This window comes from Geospiza fortis, unplaced genomic scaffold (genome assembly GCF_000277835.1).
Source record: "Geospiza fortis unplaced genomic scaffold, GeoFor_1.0 scaffold206, whole genome shotgun sequence".
NCBI classification, from domain to species: Eukaryota; Metazoa; Chordata; class Aves; order Passeriformes; family Thraupidae; genus Geospiza; species Geospiza fortis.
The window spans coordinates 1609950-1634018 of record NW_005054311.1 but is presented as its reverse complement, the minus strand read 5'-3'; the positions used below and the strand labels follow the sequence as shown (position 1 = coordinate 1634018).

The window sequence follows — 24069 nt, the reverse complement described above, 5'->3', positions numbered from 1 at the left end:
ACACATTACAAAGACTGTGCTCCAAACAAAAGTGTATTTATAGTATTACTTTGTATCAAGCTAGCTTTTTACAGGCCCAGCTGCTGGCCTTCCGGCCCATTTAATCTAGCTATGAGTGATTTGCTGTGGACTCACTTTGAGGGCACTTTGCTTGACTTTGCCCATCTCCAGTACCTGGGCATTACCATTTCTCTCCCTCCTGCTCCACATGGAGAACACTCACTCCTAGAACCACTGTCCTACACCCAAAGCTACTCCAGTGCACAGGAGGAATAGTTCACCACTCCCTTCATATTCTCATGTCTGAAGAGGCATTTGCCTCTAGCAAATACTGACAACAGAAGTAAAAGCAGCAAAATAAATAAATCAAACTTATGTTTCACTAGGGAATCTGCCCTCACCCTGGTGTGTACATTCTGTCTTGTATTTACTTCTTTATTTCATCATTATAAAAACCATTGAGAAATAGCAATAAATTAGGAATTTTTCAACATGTAATATTATCAAAAAAGCAGTGAAAAAATATTGGTATACTGAATACCACTTGCAGACACAAGATGCTAATTTGAAGGTAAAAAAGGTCATTTGATTCTTCTGTCATTCAATATTAGATGTTGCAGGACAGTTTGGGCTCTCTCTCCTCTTCCTCCTGTCCTCACACTTTTCCTTTAGGCTAGTATTTCTGTGCATGGATTTGCTGTTTCAAAATATTATGTCTATTACATAGCAATTTTGGAATTGAAACTCTTAAGTATCATGAAAAGCAGAGCTTCATAAATCTGGGAGACAGATGCTTATATTACCTACCATTATTAAAAATAATTTAAAAGCTCAGGCTTGTATCTATAATTGCATTTCTCCCCTATTTTGCTTGCTTGTTATTTTTAGAGTGCCTGAAATGAGTGCCATCATTGGCTAAAGCCAGATATAAGGTTACAGAGTCTATGCAATTTTCCCTGTGAAACTGTGGCAAAAAACTGTTCTTTTCTTTCCTTACCCATCTCCTCCAGACAACATTCACCAAGATTTAAACTGACAGTGCCCAGTCCACTTCAGCTATTAAAGAACGTATAAACACAAAGATATCTGTGGTAAAAGGCTGAAAGAAAGACTGGAAATGTTCCCCATTGTGCTCCTGAGCCCTTCTCCATGTGAGTAGTTGTTGAAGCTAATGCAAGTTCTCCATGTCAAGAGCCAGCAGACTCTCCATGCAACAAGCCAGCACCCTCTGCCTTCCAAGTCTGCAGGGGGAACAAGGTTTGAGAGATACAGCCCTTCTCCTTAAGAACTGGGCTGGTTCTGGCTTATTGCTTTCCTGCTTTTGTTAGAATCCCTCCTCATCTGCCTAAAAGCAGTGTAATGTGAGGTGATAAAAATGAGACCCTGAGGAAACTTTCAGAAGGACAAGGAGGTAAATTTCAAATAACTGTACAATACTTTTAGGTCATCAAAAGCAGAAAGTAAAATTCCATATGACTACTGCATATTATAATCACTTTCTACAAAGAATTTCTTTCCAATGTCAAGATCTCAACTTTCTTCTATCAGTATTTTGTAACTAGTGAATCACTGTCAATGCATTACTGATCCATCTCCCCTTTCCAAGCCTTCAAATATAAAACACTAAGAAAATCAAGACCAGATACAAACCACAGCCAAAACAAAACTACAATAAAATTCCACGTTTTCAAAATTCTTCACACATAAATATCTTCCATCCTGCTGACTTGGAAACTTGTTCTGAGGTAGATATAACTTTGAAGTTGTCAGAGGAAGCCGTGACAAATAGTCTGATGCAACTTCAATTCAGTTTTACCATATAGTGCAGTTCAAATAAAAGGTAAATGAGACCATATTACTGGGCTATGCTCAAAGAAATTTAGCTAAGTTCTGAAATAACTATGTGGCCACCTTAATAACTCCCTTAAAGAATATTCCTTTAAGGGCAGTTTTAAAGACTGTTGGTTTTTACTCATGCAGGCTTTTTGGTTTCAAGCTAATAGGACTGTTTTATAATTATAAATTAGTGATAGGCAAAATATACTTCCTTTTTTAAGATCTGTAAGATATTTTTGGTGCAACACTAACTGTCAGATGGCATTTAATTCTTGCCAAATCTCAACAGCATCTTGAGGTTAACAAGAGATCTTCCTCCAATACTACTTTTGTTCTAGGAAAGCTCCGTCCCTCCATTTTCAGGCCTTGGCCCCTGGTTCTGCCCCTTGCTGACTCACTGTCAAGCCTGAGACTTTTTGAGGTTTGAAAGGGTCCCATTTCTCTGATTCCTGAACCCAGCTGCCACTGACCAGAACTCCTTACCCTCTCACATTTTCTGCAGGCAGGATATAGAAAAGCTTTTTGTCCCATCACAGCCGTTATTCTGGACAGATAATACATAAACACTACATTATATGGCAGGAACACAGTAGGAAAACAGTAACTCCTTTACACCTCAGTCTTGCTCAAACTAGTAAAAAGTGTCAAGGCTATGTGAGGGAATGAAAATTTTAATTTATAAAATGTTTTGGTTAATGTTGTCTTTTGTCTCCTTTAAAACACATCAGGAAAACCAAGAAGCAATTGCAGAAAGTGATTTCACTTTTCTAGTGGTAGTTTTGTAAATTTGTATGACTATATTACACCCTTTGTACAAAATCAGAGCCTCTTCCTTAACCTGAGACTACACCAAAAGAAAAAAAAATCCTTTGATAATAATGAAGGTTTAACATTTTCCTGAGATGGGGCAGATTTCCATATGTAAAGAGGATATTGCCAGGAAAGATCTACAAATGATTTTGAGTCAATGGCTTGAATACAATCTCAATTGATGTCAGTCCCAATACATATATATGTATTTATATATTTATATTGACCCATGTTGCCTGAGTCATAAAACTGTAATCAGCTTTGGGCTTTTCATGCCAAAGGCAGGGGTAGCTTCATATGCAATGAAACACTTGCATTTAATCGAGACTCCAGATCTGGATTTTGAGACAGCTGGAAACTTTTATTAAGTACTGGCACTTCTTAAAACTCTATTTGGATTGAGTCAAACTACATCAACTTAAAGAAAAAAAAAGACAGAAAAAAATAGAAAAAGGGGATTTAAAAACCTATTATGCTGAGAAAACGAATCTTATTTTTATTTATTCTATGAGTATGCAATCTTACAGTCAAAAAGTTTACAGAGTAACATCTACTGTGGACATAAATTTGTCCATCCTTTCAGAATCCCAAAGCAGTCTATTACCATAAAATTGGCTGGTCTGTGCTTGAAGTTAAGAAGAAAATGCACATGAAATACATTTGTATGTGCATATATATGTATATACACAGACATAAAAAAATAAAATGTCAAGGCTCAAGATAATTGGAATATTTAAAGATGGAGAAAAAAATCCATTGAAATTTGGTTGCAATCACTTAAATAGCTACAATGATTCATCATCTAAATTATGTTCTCAATTAGGACTATAATTTCTAGGGTTTTTTTCTTTTTCATATTCTTGGCTGGTCAGATACACACAGCTCCTGATGTCTTCTAGATATCCTGGACACTGTCTGTGCAGCACACAGAGAAACTCTTTTTGGATAATTAATTTCAGTCTGTTCTTGTCCTACACGATTTTATGAAGTAGAAATTATACACAATCAAGGACTTGCAAGTTTTGTCTTCTAATAGAGGAGAGTTCATTACCTACAGCACAAGGACCTCTAAAATTAAAAATAGAGTAACAACACCTCATATACCACATGCAGTGAAAGAAAGTTTTAAAAATCTGTGCTATGGCAGATACCATTTGCAACTTACATCTGTTATCATTTTCCCTCTGGTCTTGTTTCTTTCCCTGTGGTTAGCTCGTTTCTGTTTTTGCTGCAGGACTCGTTCCCTGGTGGTGCGGTACTCCAGAGCAAACTCACTAATAATCTTGCAGAACTTATTGATGTTGACTTCACGTATCGCGTAGGGAGGATGGCCCATAAATAACAAAAATGAGTGAAACCTGGAAAAAAATGAGTCATAAATGTAAAGGGAAAAAATCCTTATTGATGGTCTCTTGGAAAAAAAACAACAACCCTATATTTCACTGAATCCATTTATTACTTTACTACCTCCCATCATTTCCTTTGTGCTACAGAATTTTCATGGATGCTTTGCATAACATTGGTATGTTTTATAATTAAAACCATGAAAGTCTAGCCTATGACAACTTCATCCTGGTCTACTTTCCCAGGCTGATGCAGGAGATAAAATATTTATGGAACTCCATCACTTTATATGACTAATTTGGCACGTGAATGACCAATTTCATTTCTGTTATAGAAAAAAATATTTATTAAGTTTCAATTCTATTTATTTGTATTAAGCAACTTCAAAGAGGCTGTTAGGACTTTGGGCAAAGTCTAGACAAGAAGAATGCAGATTTACAGGCTAGCAAACACAAGAAGGAAAGAATTTCTGGTTCACAAAACTGACCATAAAATTATATTATCTACCAAGTACGTTAGTTTGAGACACTCTCAATTCACAGTTTTACTGCTTCTGTGGCATTCAGAGCTTTTGCACTATTTGCAGTTTTTACTATTGCTTCTATATTGCATGATTTACAGCAGCACACTGAATGTGTAAAAATGTATGAGAATTCCTTTTAACTGCATCTACATCCCTGAGGACAAAAAGTCTTCCCAGTCTTAGAAAGATGCAAGTATATGAAAGCATTTTTAAAAACTATCATAGCAGTTGCAGGATATCAGAGGAGAAAGTTGATATTTTTTTACTTGCACATGCATATGATAAACACAACAGGAAACTAATGAATTCACTTCCCTTCCATTGCAATTTGGATTTCTACTTACCTGTGGCATAAACCCTAAGTCATTACAAAAATGAAAGAAGAACTGAATCAACTTCTCAAGTGTATACTGACAAATTTGGGATAATTTGGAATCCAGTTCTTAATTTTGACCACAGCAATTTGGAAATTATCCAGAAGTCAGAAAACCTCTCACAGTTTCATTAAACTCAACTGCAAATCCTAGGGAGAGGAATCTTAAATCTGTCTTCAGCTGGTATAGGCATAAAACACATAGTCGAAGATCTTGCAAATAGGAGTGGTTCTGCCTACAAAAGAACTCACTGTACAAGACTGATTTCAGCTGCTGTATATGATGAATTTGTCAAGAGAACTTAATTTTTTTTGCTACAGTCTGTTCTTGTTTCTGAGACAGTAAGTCAAGTCTCCTTAAAAAAATTCCAGGGATAAACAGAAAATCTATCAACTTAACTATAAAGCTGCTAGCTTTTGGGGACTAGGAGACAAAAGACACAGTTATTGCACCTTGGGAATAAATGATTGCCTGGATGATTGCTTTTTTTAAATCAAAAATACAGAAATTTCTGGAGTGAGGGTGTTTCTTAAATGGAGACTATAACAAAATATGCACCACATACAACCCAGTGACATTCCCCGCAGGAATGGGCATTAAATGCTTAAAAACACATATGTATGATGTCATAACTTAGAATTTTATCATGTCATTTACTATCAAGGTATTGCTGTCACCAATATAATTCTGTACCTGTTAATTATTCTTCTATGAACAATCTTCAGGATTATGATTCTTTCTGCACAGTCTTTAAGGAACTCAGACATTTTTTGCTTTAGACTTGGCTTCATTTCATGCTTTGCTATAGCCTTAAGGTGATCCCATGATGCTTTGCACCGTCTTTCCATCTGACACAAGTTTTCCTGGAGTTGTTCAAAGTCAACCTGGAAAAAGAGAAAGGAAAAGAAAAGGTAACACTTGAAGGGAAAACACTGCAGTTGTATACCTGGATATCCGAGTAATGCAATTTGTGTATATGAAAGTGTCAAGGTAGTGGCAGCATGACATCAATTCACATTATTAATTATAAGTAAACAATAAAAAATAGCTTCCTCCATCACACTATGTCTAGGCATGTAATACTAGTAAGGAAAAACTGAAAACAAAAAAATACCCATACACATATATTTGGTTTTATTCTTGGAGGCCTAACATCTAAAGAAGGGACCAAAAAAAAAATTGTGATGTGTTTTTTCCCTTGCTAATAACTTCATGTTTGCACCAAGCAACTGCATGACTCAGTTCTTTCTGAGGTAATACAAAACTTTCTCTTTTTCTTAATCCTTTTCTCTACCACTCAAAGCTTTTTATACCCTGTTTACTGCTCACTGTTGTACCCTGCCAAGCATTCTCCATTTTAGGAAGTGCTTGGATCTATTCCCTAGTCATGCACTGACTTGTTAATAGACGATCTAGTTCTAATCACAAGATTCATGGGCCAGAATTTTTTAAAGCCCTATTGAAAGTATGTGTTATTTAGTGATCTCAGCACTAACTTTCATCCCTTGATATACAATACCAATTTACTGGCTTGTAACAAGATCATATAATGACTCTGAAAGTCTCTCAACACAGTTAAAATAAATGATTGCACCTTACAGTAACATTCATCAGGATAGAGGCCAACACATTCCACAGAAGGTGAGGGAGAGCTTCTCCTTTATTCATCAACCAAAAAAGGTGTTCAAATTGTGATACTCTTATAGGAGACACTCAGGACGTGTTGCTAACAACTCAACAAAGTGCATCAACGACCCAGCCGCAGCACACAACAGATGAAAAAAATAAAACTACCCATGTTCTGGAATTCTGGAGAAAGGAAAAAATGATTTTATAATACCACTTCACAGTTCAGATGAACTGAAGCTATAAAGTACAGACTTAGTTCTCAGATTCTAAACACATCAGTGCTTGGGATGTTACAGTCTCATACTCCAGTTAATTCCTCAATGCTAAATGAAAACCAATGTCAGGGGCAGGTTTTATTTCATTCTTTTTAGCTGTATGCAGCATCCACTGCTGAGACCTATACTGAGAATAGCCATAAGAAATGCATTATTATTAAAAAGCTCCTGGTATTGATTTGATTTGTTTATGCTGTGATTTATAAAGTGATGAATTTTTCCTCTTCCCAAGGAAATAGAAACATCCTTTGATCCACTCTGCTATTCAGAAAAGCCCTGCAGGCAGAGCAGCTGTGGGGTATTTGCTTTCCTTATATCCATATCAATGCATATGTTGAAAAAAAAAAAAGTCCTTTCCAGGTCAGTATTTTCACTGTTGATGATAAACACATTGCTGCTCTCCACAGATGGTGTATCTAAAACACACATGGAGAAAAATACTAGCATTCCTGTTAAGAAAAATAAAAAATACAAGGTTTAGGTCTTCTCAGTAAGAATTATACAACCTGGCTGAGGAAGCATCTCAGCCTCTGTAGCTGAGAAATTTAAACTCACGACATTTTATGACAGAATGAGTTTTATCTATCAAAAAGCTCTGAAGTTCAGGCTTGTAGGGGTTCAAGAAATGTCCTTGGAGAACAACAAATCTGGGGGGAATGTGGTGAATTCCTGGGCCCTTGAAATCTGCCAACAGTCAGCACATTCACAGGAATGGGAAGTTCCAGCAGGGATGGGGGCTGGCAGGTTGGACTACGGGACATTCACAAGTTTTTTGAGCACAAACAAAAATTCAGTCCTCTGTGGAAGTCCTAAGGAGACTGCAGTAAGAAGAACACCACCTGAACTCTCCTGGAATAAACCTCTGTGGAGCACAACTGTGCTCGAGCAGGAGCTGTAGAGACCTGGAAGGACTAAAGTAGGAACTCCAATACAGGATAATGTACCTGTGTATTCCCCAAAGGCAAACTGAACAGCACCTGAAAGAATGTGCCAAACCTTCACAGAATCACTGTCTGCCAGCTCTCTAGTGTCTGGCCACTTGCTTGTGGACAGAAAAGAATATACTTGGACAAAAACATCCTCATGTGAAATATTAAAGTTCCAGTTTTTCTTGGATTCAATCAGGTACCCCATCTGATACTTTAAGAAATGCTATTTCACCAGTGCCAATTTTGTGTGTAGACACAGAATCCACTACATTTCAGTCTGCTCCAGGTCTGTGGTTCTGCTTAGGATATTATATACAAATATAATAGTAAGAGTGATGAGAAATCCCAGCTACAATAGATCCCCAATCATGTGTTCATATGATAAGGAGAATAAAAACTTGTGTGGAGTAATAATGGCAATTATTCAATATGTTATGCATAAAGAAAACATAAAAAGGAATTTGTAATACCATACTACCTCTTTACCAGTTCACACAGCATTGCTAAGGGAGCATAGATTGCACCTTCTGATTTACATGCTTAATTCCAGCACTTCACTAAAGGAAGTAATGATATATAATAGTAGAGAGACACGAATCCTCTTTTTTGTTCTTTCTTTCTTGAAACAAAAGATGCACCAACTCTTGCCTGCAGGTGGATGGTCATGCTGGGACTAAGAAAGAACTCAGGTGAGTTGTGGCTCCAGGAGAGCTCAGCATATGAGGTACTCAGACAAGAACTGCTGTGGCATTATTTTATAACTATGCTCCACTGAATAAAAGGAACAGTAATCTGAAATAGTACAGCTTTCTTGCTGGACAGTAGTGTACAGATATTGTACCTGGCCTGAGGATTTGGAGGAAGGTGGAAACATACCTTCTTCTTCCTCCTCAGCACATATATGTGCAAAAGACATGCAGCCTGCTGACTGAATAATTACCTTCTGGTAAAATTTTTTAAATTAATACATGTTCTTTTCTGTGGGTAAAAGAATGAGTGGTTTTAGGCTGTAATGCAAAATACAAAAGCCCTTTCTTTTAAACACTATGAAATGTTTATTTTAATTTGTAAACTAATTTAAAAACAGCAACTTTTTAAATGGTTCTGGGACATATTTGATATGTTCCTCATTTCTCTGGCCAGGTTCCTCTCCATTCACAATCACACTAGCTAAAAAATATTCAGAACTATTGCTGTCTATGAAATCTCTTGCTAGGCCCACTGTTCAGTTTTCTGAGAAGTGCCTTATAGACACTGTTTGATCAGAGAGGAGTAACCAGAGACAGTATATGCAAACAGGATGTAAAATCCAGTTTACGTGACAAAAGCCCCTCAGAGAAAGCCTCAGGAAACCGCTGCCCTAAACTCGCTAATGGGCAACTTTAGAATTAAAAATCTATTTTTCAATTTAACACAACACCATATTTTTCACAAATGACTCAGAACAAAGATTAAAACCTTCCAACCACATGCCAGGAACAGTAGCACTCACTTTAATCACTTTATATCATTATTTACTGCTTGCTACCATAGAAGAAGATTACTTTCCCATAAACAACAAAAATAAAAAGAATTCTACCAAGTTTCTCATTCCACTGCGCTGAGAATTCAGTACCTCGTGACAGACTTACAAACAAACATACCAGAACAAACAGCTTCTGTCCTCACTGTTTTTCACCTGACTCAAAAACTGCCACTACCATCAAATGGCTCAGCATTTATTTCTCTGCTTGTTCTGGTTCCCTGAACACTGGTCCTTACAAGGCCTATTTTTCTCAAGTTCATCCAGTATCACATGCCATGTATAAAAGTTTAAAACTTTCTCATTCATGAAATACTACACCATGCTCCAATCATTCAGGCAGGACATGAATCAGGGAGCCTTTCAGGTCTTTGGGCTGGGGTGTTATTCCTCTGTGTGGCCACAAATACCTCATGGCAACACAGGAATTGTGCATTTTATTATTTGTTGGGAGAGAGAGGAATGGCTGCTTTGGGAATTAAATGCAGTAGTTCAAACCTGAAATGCCTCCCACTATATATTCCCCAGGGCAGCATATACAACTCCAGGTATGCACTGCCATGCACTGCAAACAACTGCAGCCACTGTGAGATAAGAGGTCATTTTTCTTCAGCTTTCCCTTAGCTGGAATGTGCTTTACAAACATGTTTCCTCTTCCAGCTAAATCTCCTCTAGTCTTTGGGCTAAGCTCCCCCACTGCTGCAAAATACAAAACCATCCTAGAGTCAAAGATGCTGCACCTAAATACACTCACGTTTCCTGCCTCCTGTGTTAACATTCAGCTCTTCAACAGGGTCAAAAATGCCACATGTGGATTGAAGCAAAAACCCCCAAACAAGTAAATGAATGGAAATTGATGAAAGACTTATTTTCAAAAACACTGTATCCAAAGTTTTGTTCTGAAGGCCAGTGAATAACTTATTATATAGCCTCAGCATGCTTGTATAAGATTTCTATTGTTTGATAGTCTATTGTTTATTGGTATAGCTTGCTTCTTTTAGTGGTGAACATACAAAACCCAGTTATTTTCTAAGGAAGACCTGGATTTCTGCATTTTTTTCTTAGTTACAAGGTGCATTTAAGAGAAGATTGATGCTTTCACAATGACATGTTGTCTTAAATGCACAATAAAATGACAACTATTTTATTGTACCTCATAGAAAGATATACATAACCACACACAAGCTTTCTCTTTTCCAAGTTCAAGATAGTTTCTGCAGCAGACCACAGTCTAGTCTGAGCTGTTTATAAGTTAGGGTCAGACCGTTCATTCTCACATTATTACAGGGATGCGTTCTGGCAGGGAACATGAAATCTTCCTCTTTTCCTGAGTTGGGTCAGTGCCAAAGGAAATTCTGAGAATTGCTCCTTGCAAACACACTGTCATCTGAGAGCAGCGACCTTCTGTGGCGTATGTTCAAAACTCTGTCTCCTCTAATATTTCCAGACTGGTTTCCTTCACCAAGTGTCACAAGAATTATCCCAAGACCCTTGTGAGTCTGACTTGCACACTGTGGGCATGCATTTTAACCAAGATAGATGCCAGCTCTCTCAAGCAAGCAATATATAAAGAAGGTTCTGCTTAGACAGTTCTAATTCCTGGGTAAGAAGTGGCATCCTGTGAAAATAATTTTGGAAATGAGAGCACCTGAATCAACCCACTAATGAAAAATTACAGGACAGAGGTGGCAGAGGTGCTCACTGAGGTATGACCAGATGAGTCTACCCAATGGTACACACATCTCTACTGCATTTTACTTCATTAAACAATATCCTAACTACATGGGATCTTTTTGCAGATGCTGTATGGCAGTTTCCAAAATCTGGGACAAAGGAGAGCTATACCAGACAGTGACGTAGGTCGCTTCAGATAGTGTTATGTCACCTGCAACAATTCCTGCAGTCATATCACCTGGAATGCTACTGAAACACCACAGTGCCATAAGGCACATGTGCTAAACTTCATCTGCTCTCTTTGAGACACAACCTCAAAGTCTCATTTGCCATAGAAACTCCTTCCCCCTTGCCCCAGTATGCTCTGTAGCCAACAGGATCTGCCTTTCCCTGCTCTGCTTTCACCTCTGCTCCTGCTAGCCCATGCCACAATCTGAGGCAGCTGCTGGCATCACAAGGAATGACTGCAAGAAACCTTGCATTCCTGGACGTGTTTTTCATGGAAAATAATTTGACTTTTGGCATTTATTTTTGTTTGAAATAATGTAGGGAAAACATACTTGAAAAATAACTGCACACAAATACTTTCTGTCATGCGAGACGTGAGAAACCGCACTGAAAGAATACAGGAGGCAACATGATTCTTCCTACCTTTTTTAAATTTACTTTTTTTATCCTTTCTCTGCTTTCCACTGTATCAGGCAGAAGCTACAGCATGTCAAATATCACTTCTGTTCCAGCCAGCTCCTGCCTCCTTATGCCTCCCTGCTAAGGTCCTTGGAGGGCAGGCTGCTGCAGGCTTCCCTCTCCCCTGTGTATGCCTTAGGCTCATCCTAAGTTCTTTCCCATCAGCAATCCTTGTCCCCTCCTGTGTTGCTAACATTTCCTATTTCTTACTTTTAAAAGCTGCCTGCCTCTCCACTGCTCAGTAGCTGTGAGTGTCCTGTGCCCAAGTGTCTTGCTGCAGGGGTAAAAAACCAGATAGAAGTTTGACATCTTGTAAGTCATTAAAATCAGGGGAAGAAAATGACAATTATAGTTTATCTACAGAGCTGGCCAGTTTTCAGGTGCACAGGGGAAATATTTAAGGGTTAGAGAGAGAAGATGAACATTTTTAATATGAACACATTTTTCATTCACTAACAGAGGAGATATTGGGGTTGAGGCAACCACTTAAGGAAATTTCTAGGAACAACACTCGATCTTAACTGCAGAAATCTGAGGGTCTGCTTCAGTATTAGGTACATCAGTTTTGGTACAACTTCAGTGAAAAAAACAACTTAAAATATCAAGAAAATAAGAAAGAAAAGTCATTTTAATTCATGTGATACTAAATAATCAGTGCTGTGCATGACTTTATAAATGATTTTATTTATCTAGAATTGTATTTTTTCTCTAATGTGTCTGGTTTTTTTTGGTGCCATTTATGACTTCAGTCCTTCAGTAAAAAGCCACAAGTTTTGCAATAACTATACCATTTTGTTTCTGGTCTTTCTAGTTCCTTTTTGGTGGGGCAGCCTGTTTCCTTTATGTTTTTGGGTTTTTTCATGAACTAATGCTCAGGAAATTCTTATATGATGCACATTTCAGGGGAAGGGGCATCTCTGTTTACAGGATGGAAATTGTTTAGCCTTTGTGGTTTCTGAAAGATGTTTGTAGGCAAAATAGAGCTCAAAATACAGCCTAATCCACAGTGATATATTAGTTCTCCTTTCCTGTCAGCTTCCCTAAACCAAGATTTCGCCTTGTCTGTGAACATTCCCTTGAAGAGGGCAGCTTGGATGGCTTCCACATCCTAACTCTCTGATTTGTGGCAGCTATGATCAAGTGGGAATAGAGCTTGTTACAGTAATCCATCAGTGGTTTAACACATGCAGGAACATCCCAAGGAGGGAGACCTTGGGCGACACGGGGAAGGTTAAGGCTGTAATTTCTCTTAATGTGATTTTGTCTGGCCTTTTTGGATTTTCATCCGCTTTGGGCAGGGCCACTGGATCAGCAAACCACAGACTGAAAGACTGTGCTCAATTTTGCACGCTCTTAAACCTAATTTTTTTTTTTAAGTGACAGCAGTAGGTTAAGCTTTCTTCCACTTTCTATGATTGAAAAATAGAAGAACCACTTGGGAGAATACCATGCATGGTTGGTGAGAATTTTGGAAAACAAAGGCTCTTCTCTTTTGTGGTAATTTTTCTTCTTAGTGATTAACTTGATCCCAATCTAAGAAAAAAGGGAAATAATTTCTTAGCAAAGAGAAGAAGTAGGAAATGAGAAACCAATATACCTAAATGTTAAAAAAGTAAGAATCACTCAAATTAAAAACAAAAACACAACAGAAAGTTAAATCTTCCAAACATGAGAAACCAAACTCACTGAAGGCAATAAACGAGAGCCTAAACATAGGCTGTACAAGAGGAAAACTAGGAGAAAAGAGATGGAATCTAAAGAGAAAATATCTAAGGATATAAAACAAAAGCCACAAACTCCTTTATGGTACCAAAAAAAAAAAAAAGAAAAAAAAAGAAAAAAGAAAATATGTAGGAGGTCCTGGATCACTGGGGAGGAAAGAAACTGAGGAAGACAAAAATTAGAGAAGGGAAGCAAGATGACTTCTTTTCATCCAACTTCACCACAGAGAATGTTGGGGAAAAACCTACTCTGGTGCTCCTTTCCTTTTTCTGTATTATATTTTTAAGAGATGTGAACTGATAGTAAGGTTTGAAACCTTACTAGCAGAAATTCATGTTGGAGAGAGATGATATCTTACAAAGAAGTAAACAAGTAGAATACAGTAATTATGACATCAATCAAAATAAAGAAATTAAGCCACTGGCTAAAATGAACATGAATATGTATGAAACTATACTTGGTAACTTAGAGAATAAAAGGATAGTAGAAGTTTTGCCTATCCCTAGAAAAGCAGCAATGTTGGGGCTGAGGTCCAGGTTTTGTTACTGCATCTGGTAACTTGGCTGAAAGGATGAGTGACAGGAAACGTAACACATAAAAATAACCAGTATATTGTGAATGTTTATAAAATAGGAAATGGATAAGACTAAGTAATGAAAATTAAATTTCAAAATCTTTTCAAGGGACTCATGGCAGGCCACCTATGAATTGTGAGGTTAAGAGAGCAAAAGAAAAGAAGGAATACACATTGATTCTCGTTTGTTGACAGGGCTAACAACAGGCATCTCATGGTTTGTACTTTGTTTATCAAAATAATCTGGAAATAAGGAAGGACATCCAGAGGGTAAAATCTACAGATGGCAGGAATATTTTCAGATTAGTCCTGACTGAACTGAATTATTAGGGGTTTGAGAGATAAGCAGCAAATCTTCTTCAGCAGATCATGGTCACTGCTATAGACTGCAATGAAGTGCAGAGTGCATGGCAGCATCCGACTCCCTTGGGAGTTCTGAATGCTCTGTCAGCTCAGGACAGCCTGGCTCTCCTTGGGAACTGCCCTGGGACAATGGGTGTCCAAAGGGTACCAGCAGTCAAAGAACACAGAGAAAACCTCAGAACATCTAACAAAAGGTAGCAGAATGGACAAACACAGTAAGATTTGACAGTGATAAGGAGAGGCTGGAATACTGTACTTAATATTGTTTAACATATTCCAAAAAATTAAGATGAAGGAAAAGTGTGGAAATGGTCTCATAAACAAAAGACATAAAAGGATCATTTAAGACTTAGACAAGGATCTGAGCAGCCTAGTTTAATCTGGTCTTGCACTGAAAAGGGTGATGGATCATATGACCTTCAGAGATCCTTTCCAACCTAAGTTATTCTGTTAATTAGAAAGAAAAAATATTTTATTGGTCAGTATATTCAGACAGTAATTCCTGAAACTAGCAAATTGGACAGCAGAAAAAATAGATTATGAATTCATTTTTGCAAGAGCTCCACTAGGAGCCAAAATAAGATTTCATTTTTGCAGTTAAAAAAAAGTATTGTATTATACAGATGTCCTGGGTTGTGGGGCAGAGTTGTTTGCCCTGACACTCTCCAGCTCCTCTCCCAATATCCAAATAAGGTGGCCTTTGGAAAAGAACTCATCCCTCTATTTGATGCACATAATGAGAATTATGGCTCATGAAATAATATTTTTCTAGGAGAAATCTTTCATTCCCTTAGAAAGTTCTTGTGCTCTTCTGTCAAGCAGCTGGTATTGGCCACTGTCTGAATCAAGACACTGGACTAGAAGGACACTATAATTATCTGCTGTAATTATTGCCATTTCCATGAGACATGACTCCTAAAGAGAAATTTTATGTTTGCTATCTCCCATGTTTACATTAATCAAGCAATGTACTATTTTTAAGGGTTATTAATGAAATTTCACACTCTGAGAGATTCAAGAGTGAGTTTACAGCGTTCCTATCATGCCCACCCACAGCATGTAATAATCTTCATACCGTACTGAGCCATTGACCAGACCTATGCATTAACCAGGGAATTATCATTTTTTGACAAGAGGTGCTGCAACAAAATTCCTTTATTTCTATTCATGTTCCCTAACTCCTAAGGAGATCTCAAGAGATCATCTGGAGATGCTCCAAACCCACCTGGACTTTTCTTCTGCAACCTGCTTTAGGTGAACATGCTTTAGCAGGGGGTTGTACTAAGTCACATGCTGAGGTCCTGTCCAACCCCAGCAATTCTGTGATTCTGTGAGTTAAACCAAGTATTTCAAGGACTCTTTAATTCTAGAGACAAATTTTATTAGTAAAAAATTCATTCCTTCCATTGGATTTAAAATACAATCAGGCATCTGCCTTTAGAGATTCCCCCAAGCCACAGAATAAATGAACCTGAAGATACTGGTCAAAGTTTTAACTTGAAAATAGTTCCCAATAGTTATATACATTAATAATGTACATAACATTAGCATGGCTGTCATAACCAATGGCTGCCTAAGAGTGCTCTGATGAAGGAACCTTGTGACAGACACAAATAATGTTCAGAAGAGGGAATACTGGCATCTTTGAAACTCAGTGCAAATGACACAATGAACACATGCTTATAAATAGGGCTGCAACCAGGGAGGCTCAGAAAATCAAAAAAGAGAATAGAATAAAATCTTAAATATATCACTTCAAAGAGGTGTTATAAAAATTTACATATAGATGTATTTACCTACTGGACATACCTTGGCTGACCTAGTGATGGCCCCGATCTCCGAATAAAGATCAGTGCTGTCTGGGAACTTTTCTACCACCATAGTGCAGACATGGTGCAGGAGGGACTGTTTGTGCACTGTGTCCTTGACTTCTGGAACCTTCTCGAGGTAGCTCAACTCAAAAGCTTTGGCCTGTAACGAAAAAAAGGGCATTAAAAATAAAGACACTAAAAAAACGACATTAAAAATAAAAATGCTTACTCCTTCCCATGCAGGCTAGCAGACAAAAATGATGACCAATAAGGGATAGAGGGGAAAGAAGAAGAATCCTACAGGAGAGAAAACTCCTTGCTTTTAATAATTTTTAACTTGCTGAAGACTAGGCCTAAAATCAGTCCATCTGCAGTGAAATGACCCACGACACAGTTCTCACACTTTGAATGCAAAGCATCAATACTACACTTAAGGGAGTTACACTAGAACAGTGCTTAGTTCCACTTTCCTTCAGATTATGCTGAAAGAGGCAAGACACAACACAAAACACCCTAACACAGAAAAAAAGCACGTTATGTTCCCTAAATTACTTTTCTGGTACAAAATAAATAGTGGGTTGCAATTTTCACAATGGTTTTGACTTCTGTTTTTTTGAAGAAAAAAAGCTGCAGGGGAAATGCTGGGACATCAGGCTTACATTGGTTCCATTCAGAAAGTTCCCAATGGCTAGCAGAGTAGAAAGGATAAATCCCAAAGTTTTATTGTGCTCCAGTTGGTCCATTCCCTCCTTCAGGTCTAGCAGTGGTTCTGCAACTTCCTACCATAAGAGCAGAAACAAGAAAGTGAAGGTTAGTTTTTAATTCTATGGTTTAGATTAATTACTGCAAAAAGTTCCTGAACTGGCGTCTTGCAGAGTGTAAACTGGCCATGTGTACTGGCTTTCTTCCATGTTCCAGCTAATAAATCACATGCAAGGACAGCAAAAAAAGTACATAAAATATTTTCCTACTGTTGTTCCTTCATGTGTGCAACTGCCTTACTTGTCCTGGGGACTATCCTGTAATTCCAAACAGGAGAATGCTGCTGCATGTCAGTTAAATCCATGAACACCTCCAAGCCCCAACTTATAAAAAAGCTTCATAAAAGTATTTTTCTAATCTTTGAACAACAAATTTAAAAATTTAGACTTAAAATTTGTAGCTTGACCCTACAGCTTTCTTCAAACGATAGCTATTTCTGTGATTTAGATATGGTTTTGAGCTTGTGAGAATTTAAAACTGAAAAAAATCTGCTGTAAACATCAAGCTTTACAAATAGCCTCATTTCAATATTTTAATTTAATGCATCTTCCATTTACACGTTATCTGAATATAGATGTGCATACTGGTAAGGCTTGAAATCATAAATTCTGTTCTATTACCTCAGGAAATGAACTGCACCAGAGAGTTCAAAGGAAGAGAGTGAGGCTAATTGAGTTGACAGAACTTATTTTTATGTCTCTGTGTGAGGCCCAGGGTTATTTATTTTGTATGCACACTAACAGTTCACATTGTTTCTATCTTCAAATGCCATTCTAACATCCGTGAGCAGCATTCTTTTCACAGAATCATAGAATGGTTTGTTTTGGAAAAGACCTAAGGATCATCTAGTTCCGACCCCTGTGCCATGGGCAGAGAGACTTTTTTCCCAATTTCCCATGTTGTTATACTCTTTATGAGCCAAGAAGCCAAAATTAAGCTGCTATTTTAGACCAAGAGGCAAAGTAATTGAGAATTTCATTTTCTTGGAGACACACAATAATGTCTTCAACAACTATAGCGATATTTTACCATAAAAGATTAATCAAATATATTTCTAGTCCCTATAGAACAATTTGTCTCTTTAAAAGAATATGGAAAATTAAAGACAAATTAAGAGATGAGATAATGAGCTAAGTAGTTTATACATCAGAGGAGAGGTGTTAAATAATCCAAGACTCTATCAAAGTGAATTAAAATGATACTGCTGCACAGTATTCTTTGAGCTGCTTTTAAATCAGAGTTGATTTAGTTTGTTTTGTTGCATCATGGGATGACTCAAACTGCTCTGAATCTGTGGTAAACATGGGCTTCTGAACTATTTCATTTAGATCAATTTTCAGCCTGCCAAAAAAACATTGTTAAAAGACTAATTTAAAACATTCTCCAGGTGAATAAGAAGGTGGCATAAGAGGCTTCCAAACCAGGCCATACTGAGCCCTTCATTGAGCCATTTAGACAAGTTATCTAATCTTAGACTTTTCTGCATATAGTACGCATTTGTAATTACTCTTTATTTCTTATTGTATTGTAGGATTAAAAAACAAAAAAGCGTGCAAGATACTGAACAATCAGACAAATTTCTGATTTTTTCAAATTTACCCACTCTTGTTTCCTATAAAACTCACCTTCTATCTAAAGAGGGCAGATAGAGAAGGCAGAGCTACCTCATATCCTTGGATATCACATTTTTATTTTTCAGCTAAAAATTAGGTTTGAATGAAATTTGAGGATTGGTCCAGAACTTCTGTCTGAAAGACACCTTATAATGCCTGATTCAATGTTTGACGGACATGTAAAAATGAACTCAACTCATTGTACTTTTTTCATTTCTGCACCTGCTTTTATTAATTTTGTGACCTTTTAAGTAGTCAGCAAAAAGGATATATTTGTCTGCAGTGATCTTAATTAAAAAAAAAATCAAAGTTTCTATTCGTTTTTTAAGACTTTTACAGCCTGTTTGAGATAATAGAAATTGACAATATCTGCATCATAAGTAATTCCATATGAGGAATGAGTAGGAACACAGTGCATTTTTTAACCTCTTCTGTCTGTGCATTTAAACTAGGATACCAAAAGAAAGGAGAGGGAAATTATTGTTCCACTAACGACCTTCGGTACGCATTTAAATTAACACTGATTCATTTTTCTTTAACTTTAAATTTTCTATAGAGAGCAAAGAGTGAATATTTATTCATCCAGTTCAGCTCCTTACAGGCTGCGGATGCTCCCTACAAATGTACCCCTACTTGCTTCAGCTAATTAAATTCAAGCTAAGAAAGATGATTTCCCTTATTATACCTGAAAAGCTTTTAATTAACATAAAAAATGTATCACTTAACCCATTTCTTGAACAATTCATATTCCTTTCTTTCAGGTTGTCAGAGATGAAGCTAAAACCTACTTAGGCAGAACCCTGTTCTGGGCAGGTGAAGAGTCTCATGTATGAGAACCCTGGTCTTACCAGTAATTCAGGTATTTCCCACTGTTGGTAACAGGGACCATCTAAAACTTCCAGCCTCATGGAAATAATAGCACTTATATCTTACATAAAATGTATGTGTGACTTGGTAAATAATATGAGTGCATTCTGGACTGCTATGAATTTTCCTTATTGCAAAATCAGATTAAAAAAGAAAAGATCAAGCGAATGCCAGACAAAAAAAGAAAAGCAAAGCTGTGGAGCTAAGTGATTCTAGGACCTATATTTCATGAAGGTTTTGACCTTTTGCAGATAGGTCTTCTGCAAAAACATAGTTTCAAGAATAGAAGAATGTTAGCAGCTCAAGGGTCTCTTTTATCATCATAATCAATAATGTAAATTACTTCATTTTTAAAAAATGGAATATCACAGTATATTATTTCAGTCCAAATAACATGTACATTTACTGATTACCTGGAACTCTGACCTTAACCTTCTGTCACTGGAGACACCCAGATGCTCACTCTGCCTTACACTCCTGATGTCTGATCCTGTTTCTTTGTCCTCACTCAAGACCCAAGCTGTCTGTCCTATCTATGCTTGTCTGCTAGGCTTATCATATGCTCCGCATACTTTATCACACTTATCACATGTTACTTCCTCTACCATTTTATGGTAAGTACTGTGCTTAGTCCTATCTACCTTCAAACAGGGACAAAAATGTTGGTTTTGTCTTCCCTACAGCTGTTGCTTCTCTGAGTAATTTAAGTATTTGAGACATTTTGTACTAGTGTCCATTCTACATGGATTTTAGCTGGCCATAAATTAACTTTGTGGCAAAAGGAAACTCAGAATTTCTTTAGCTTTTAGTGGTGCTTCAAATGTTGCTTTTTGATTGAGAGGACCCTAGAAATTCTAGGTATATGCAGAGATTAATAACTACTGCTAACTCACCTTACATGAAAGGTACAATTTAGCCTTGTGGTAACTTCAAAGCAGAATAAATAGCTGCACCAGAGTGAAAAAAAACCAAAACAAAATGGAGAAAACTGGCAAAAAAGTATTCATGCCAGATACAAGTATTTTGCCATACAAGTCAGAAATGTAAATGGCTAATACTAAAACATTCCAATAAAAATCCTGAGTATTCATGTGATTGCATGTCCTAACATCTAGGAAAATGAAATAAAGGTTGAGTTACCTTGACAGTATCACGTGCAAATCAATCCACTGTTGCACAACTCATTAAATAACCATTGCTAGGTAAACATAAGGAATTTTCACAACCATGTGGAACCTTCTTCACCTTTCACTTTTTAGAATCCATATCACACAGTTATACTGATTTTTCAATACACACCTATGTGCACAGATACAAAAGGAATATGTAGAGGAGAGAGCTGCTTTAATGGCAATGCCAGGGGTATGCACCAGAAGTGCAGCCAAAAAGAAGCTCCCATGCAGAGATTCCTGGAAGACCTTGTGAAAGGCAGCAAGTACCTGAAATCCCCTACACAGTTTCATTCTGTCTCACCTATGCACCAAAATTTTATCCTCTTTTTTAAAATTTGTTTCCATGATTCATCATTCTTGACAGACACCCCAATTATAGTGTTCTTTGAATGAATGCAAAACACGGAGAAGATGGCAACAACTGTGTGTGACTGAGCTGAACTGTCTTATCTTTTGTTTAGAATTTTGAGAGCTATACACAAAAAACCCTTAATGGATGGTGTTTTCCTTAGTTCAAATGCATGTAAGATCAATACTCTTATGCTATAAAACTGAATACAGTAGTCCTCACTCAATCTTTACAAAAAAAAATTCTCATTGCTCTGAAGTAATTTCCTGAATAATAACATCTGGAGAAGATGCGGCAGAGATTTAGCTCTCTTCTTTGTTTCAATATCATTAGTGACTAATTAAAGGAAGGAAGACATAATCTTTTAATTTTCTTTTATAGAAGGAAGAGATTATGAAGGATCAGTTTAGCTGTTTCCTGCTTGGCCACCGAAACAAAAGCGACCCATTTACCATTTCCTCAAAATGTCCATATAATACCAAGGTCAGGGAAAGATTAGGCAAAGCCTCGGAAGAGTCTCCACCCATCCCTGTGCTTTTCCTCACCTTTTCCACTATCTCATAGTCCATCTTGAAAGCCCAGAGCTGGAGCCTGGCAGAGAGTTCACTGATGGAGGAGAGGGTGAGAAGGAACTGCTCAGCGCTGCCCAGGGGGACATCGGGATTCGCCAGCTGTGCCTCCTGGATCTTCTGCTTTTCCTCCTCGGTGGGGATCATGGTCAGGATTTTCTGTACAGGGAGCCAAAAGGCAAACATCAGTGGTGGGGCTGAAAGGAGTGTGAGGGCTGGTTGCTGTGTGACCCCACAGCAGCCACAGTAGAAGTCCTTAAGTCCTTGTCTGTTAAACTAGGACAGCACAGCAGCAACCAAGAACTAATCCACTGTAAAAGGAAGCAAAACAAGGACTGCTATCTCACACACCTGCAGTTTGTTTAAAAATGTATCTGGATTGAAATTTTTATTTTTTTAAAGTCTGTATTCAGTAGATAGTAAGTGGCTAATCATGGGATGAAACACTGAAGGCATGAAAGGAAATTGGTTAGGACTCATCTCATCGACTTCCATATGTTTAAGTCAGAACTTAATATCTTTTTGCAAATTACATGTGGAAGTAAGGGTAGAAGGAGAACAGTTTTGTGGCCTGTGATTTACAGCAAGTCAGACTAGATTTTAAGGTCCCTTTTAGCCCCAATATCTATAAATCTTCTAACACACTTCTAAGTATACAGGAATAACTTGAAGACTCCTGTCCCTTGCTGTCCCCATCATTTCTTACTTTTGTTCAGTCTGTTTTGTTTTTCTTATGGAACATGGGAACTATTACAGTTTACTAGGTCACTCCTAAAGATTTTACCCTAACCAACAACTTCCCAAGGAACCAAGGAACACGCATTGAATTTAAAGCTGAATTATGCACTGCATAACTTATGGCCTTTTTTTCTTTTTATCTGAAAAAGGATCTCAGTATTTTCAGTTTCTGCTGTCAGTGTGGTACAAAATATTTAAATTTTCCCTTTAAGTCATGAATTTTACAGGCTTGTTTAAATGTGGCAGCTTTCCTTCTGAAATTATTGCTCTCTAAGTTATTGCCTCTTAATCAGTTTTTAACACAATAAATGCACTTCAAAATAAAAAAGAAAAGCAAAACATCATAAAGGCATCAGATAAATTAAGGTCTCTACCCTACTGATCAATGCCTCCTTAAAGCAAAGCAGATTTTTAACACAACTTATGTTTATTCATCTCAGGAATGACATGTTTTTGCTGTAGCCGTCTATAATGATAGAGGCTGTTTTGAAGGGGAGGAGAGAATAATAAAAATACAGCCAAAGAGCTATCAGACCTGCCAATCCAAACTACAGCCTTGTTCCAGCCCTGGACATAGCCAATTCATCAAAGCAGCACAACTGCCCCCTTCCAGTACTGAAAGTTTCCCTGGCTGTTTGTACAGTGCTGGAGCTAAGTGTGGATAGAGAGCAAGGGACTTCTGGTCAATAAGGCAAAGAACAAGAGTTAAGCAGACAAATAAGGTTCAATTTGTTGAACTGGGCCTATTTAATTTCAGCCACAGCATTTCTATTGCTGTCCATTTTCTTCTGTTGACTTCTGTAAACATTAATAAAGAAGCATTTTTTCTGTTAATATTGCCTCTCTCTCTTGCTCTTTGTAATAAATGACCAAAAAAAAAAAAAGCCTCCTTGCTTGGAAATTCAAGATTCTACCTTAATAAATTAATATCTTAAGTAAAAAAAAAAAGAAGAGGAAGTGGAGGAAAATCCCTCAACACACTGGTGCTTTTCCTTAGCCTGAAAGGACTGCTTGGAAAATATTCTGATGTACACATGTTTCAACTGACAGCATTTGTGTATTGATTTTGAGATGTGCCTGTCATCCATCCATCCATCCATCCATCCATCCATCCATCCATCCATCCATCCATCCATCCATCCACCCACCCACCTAGACATGCTGAAATCTGTAACTTGGGTCATGCCTAACATAAAACTAGATTTCTAAGTAGCAGCTTTATGGGCTCAGTGCTGAATCAATACTCATGTAAAAAAGTCTGAAAAAACCCCCCAGACTGAGCCTGAAACTCATAAAGAAAGGTGCTTTGCAGTGTCCCTTGAAGGAGTCAGGCATCTTAGTGCCTACTTCTCTCTTCCACAAGAGGAAGACACGCCCTCAGCTGAGACAGGGCAGCTTGCAAATAGGATCATATTGGACATCCATACATGGAGAGTTTAGCAGTAGCCATGTGATGGGTGTAAAAATGCTTCTGATGCATTTTTGAAGCCTAACACTGCAGCAGCATTCTCAACTGCCTCCTACAAATAACTAGGATTTTGGCAGCTACTCAGGGATCCCACAAGTATTTTGTGGTGGGGCAATGCCTTCACTCCAAATTTTACATTGCTTTGGGGCATTTTAAAGAGAGCAAAGAAACAGTAAGCTTTATTTCCAAAGGGACTCTCCTCCTCCTTGAGCTTTATATAAACATCACAAGATAGATGGAGCTGACAAAAAGCATTCAAGTCCAAGTTCTGCAAGACTGCTGTGCTGCATACCATACTATGTGAAACAGGGGATGCCAAACAAAAGAGGCTGTGCTTGTGGTGCCAGCTGCTGAGGATCAGCCTGGCTGCTGAAAGCCATGCCTTGGTGGGGCCAGAGCTGCTGGCAGATCTCACACCATGCAGGGTGCAAGTGCCCCCATAACAACGACCTACACCA

The 24069-nt window shown here is 37.7% G+C and overlaps 1 protein-coding gene across 1 annotated transcript in view; it reads right to left on the bottom strand.

Moving 5' to 3' along the window:
• Nucleotides 1–24069, bottom strand: part of FHOD3 (formin homology 2 domain containing 3) — a 334937-nt gene that overhangs the window by 23637 nt on the left and 287231 nt on the right. The window contains exons 21-25 of the mRNA XM_031055632.1: nucleotides 21382–21564; nucleotides 16733–16852; nucleotides 16072–16233; nucleotides 5581–5771; nucleotides 3812–4004 (exon numbers count right to left, since the gene is read on the bottom strand). Of these exons, the coding sequence (XP_030911492.1) occupies nucleotides 3812–4004; nucleotides 5581–5771; nucleotides 16072–16233; nucleotides 16733–16852; nucleotides 21382–21564 (849 nt within the window). The remainder of the gene's footprint in view (nucleotides 1–3811; nucleotides 4005–5580; nucleotides 5772–16071; nucleotides 16234–16732; nucleotides 16853–21381; nucleotides 21565–24069) is intronic.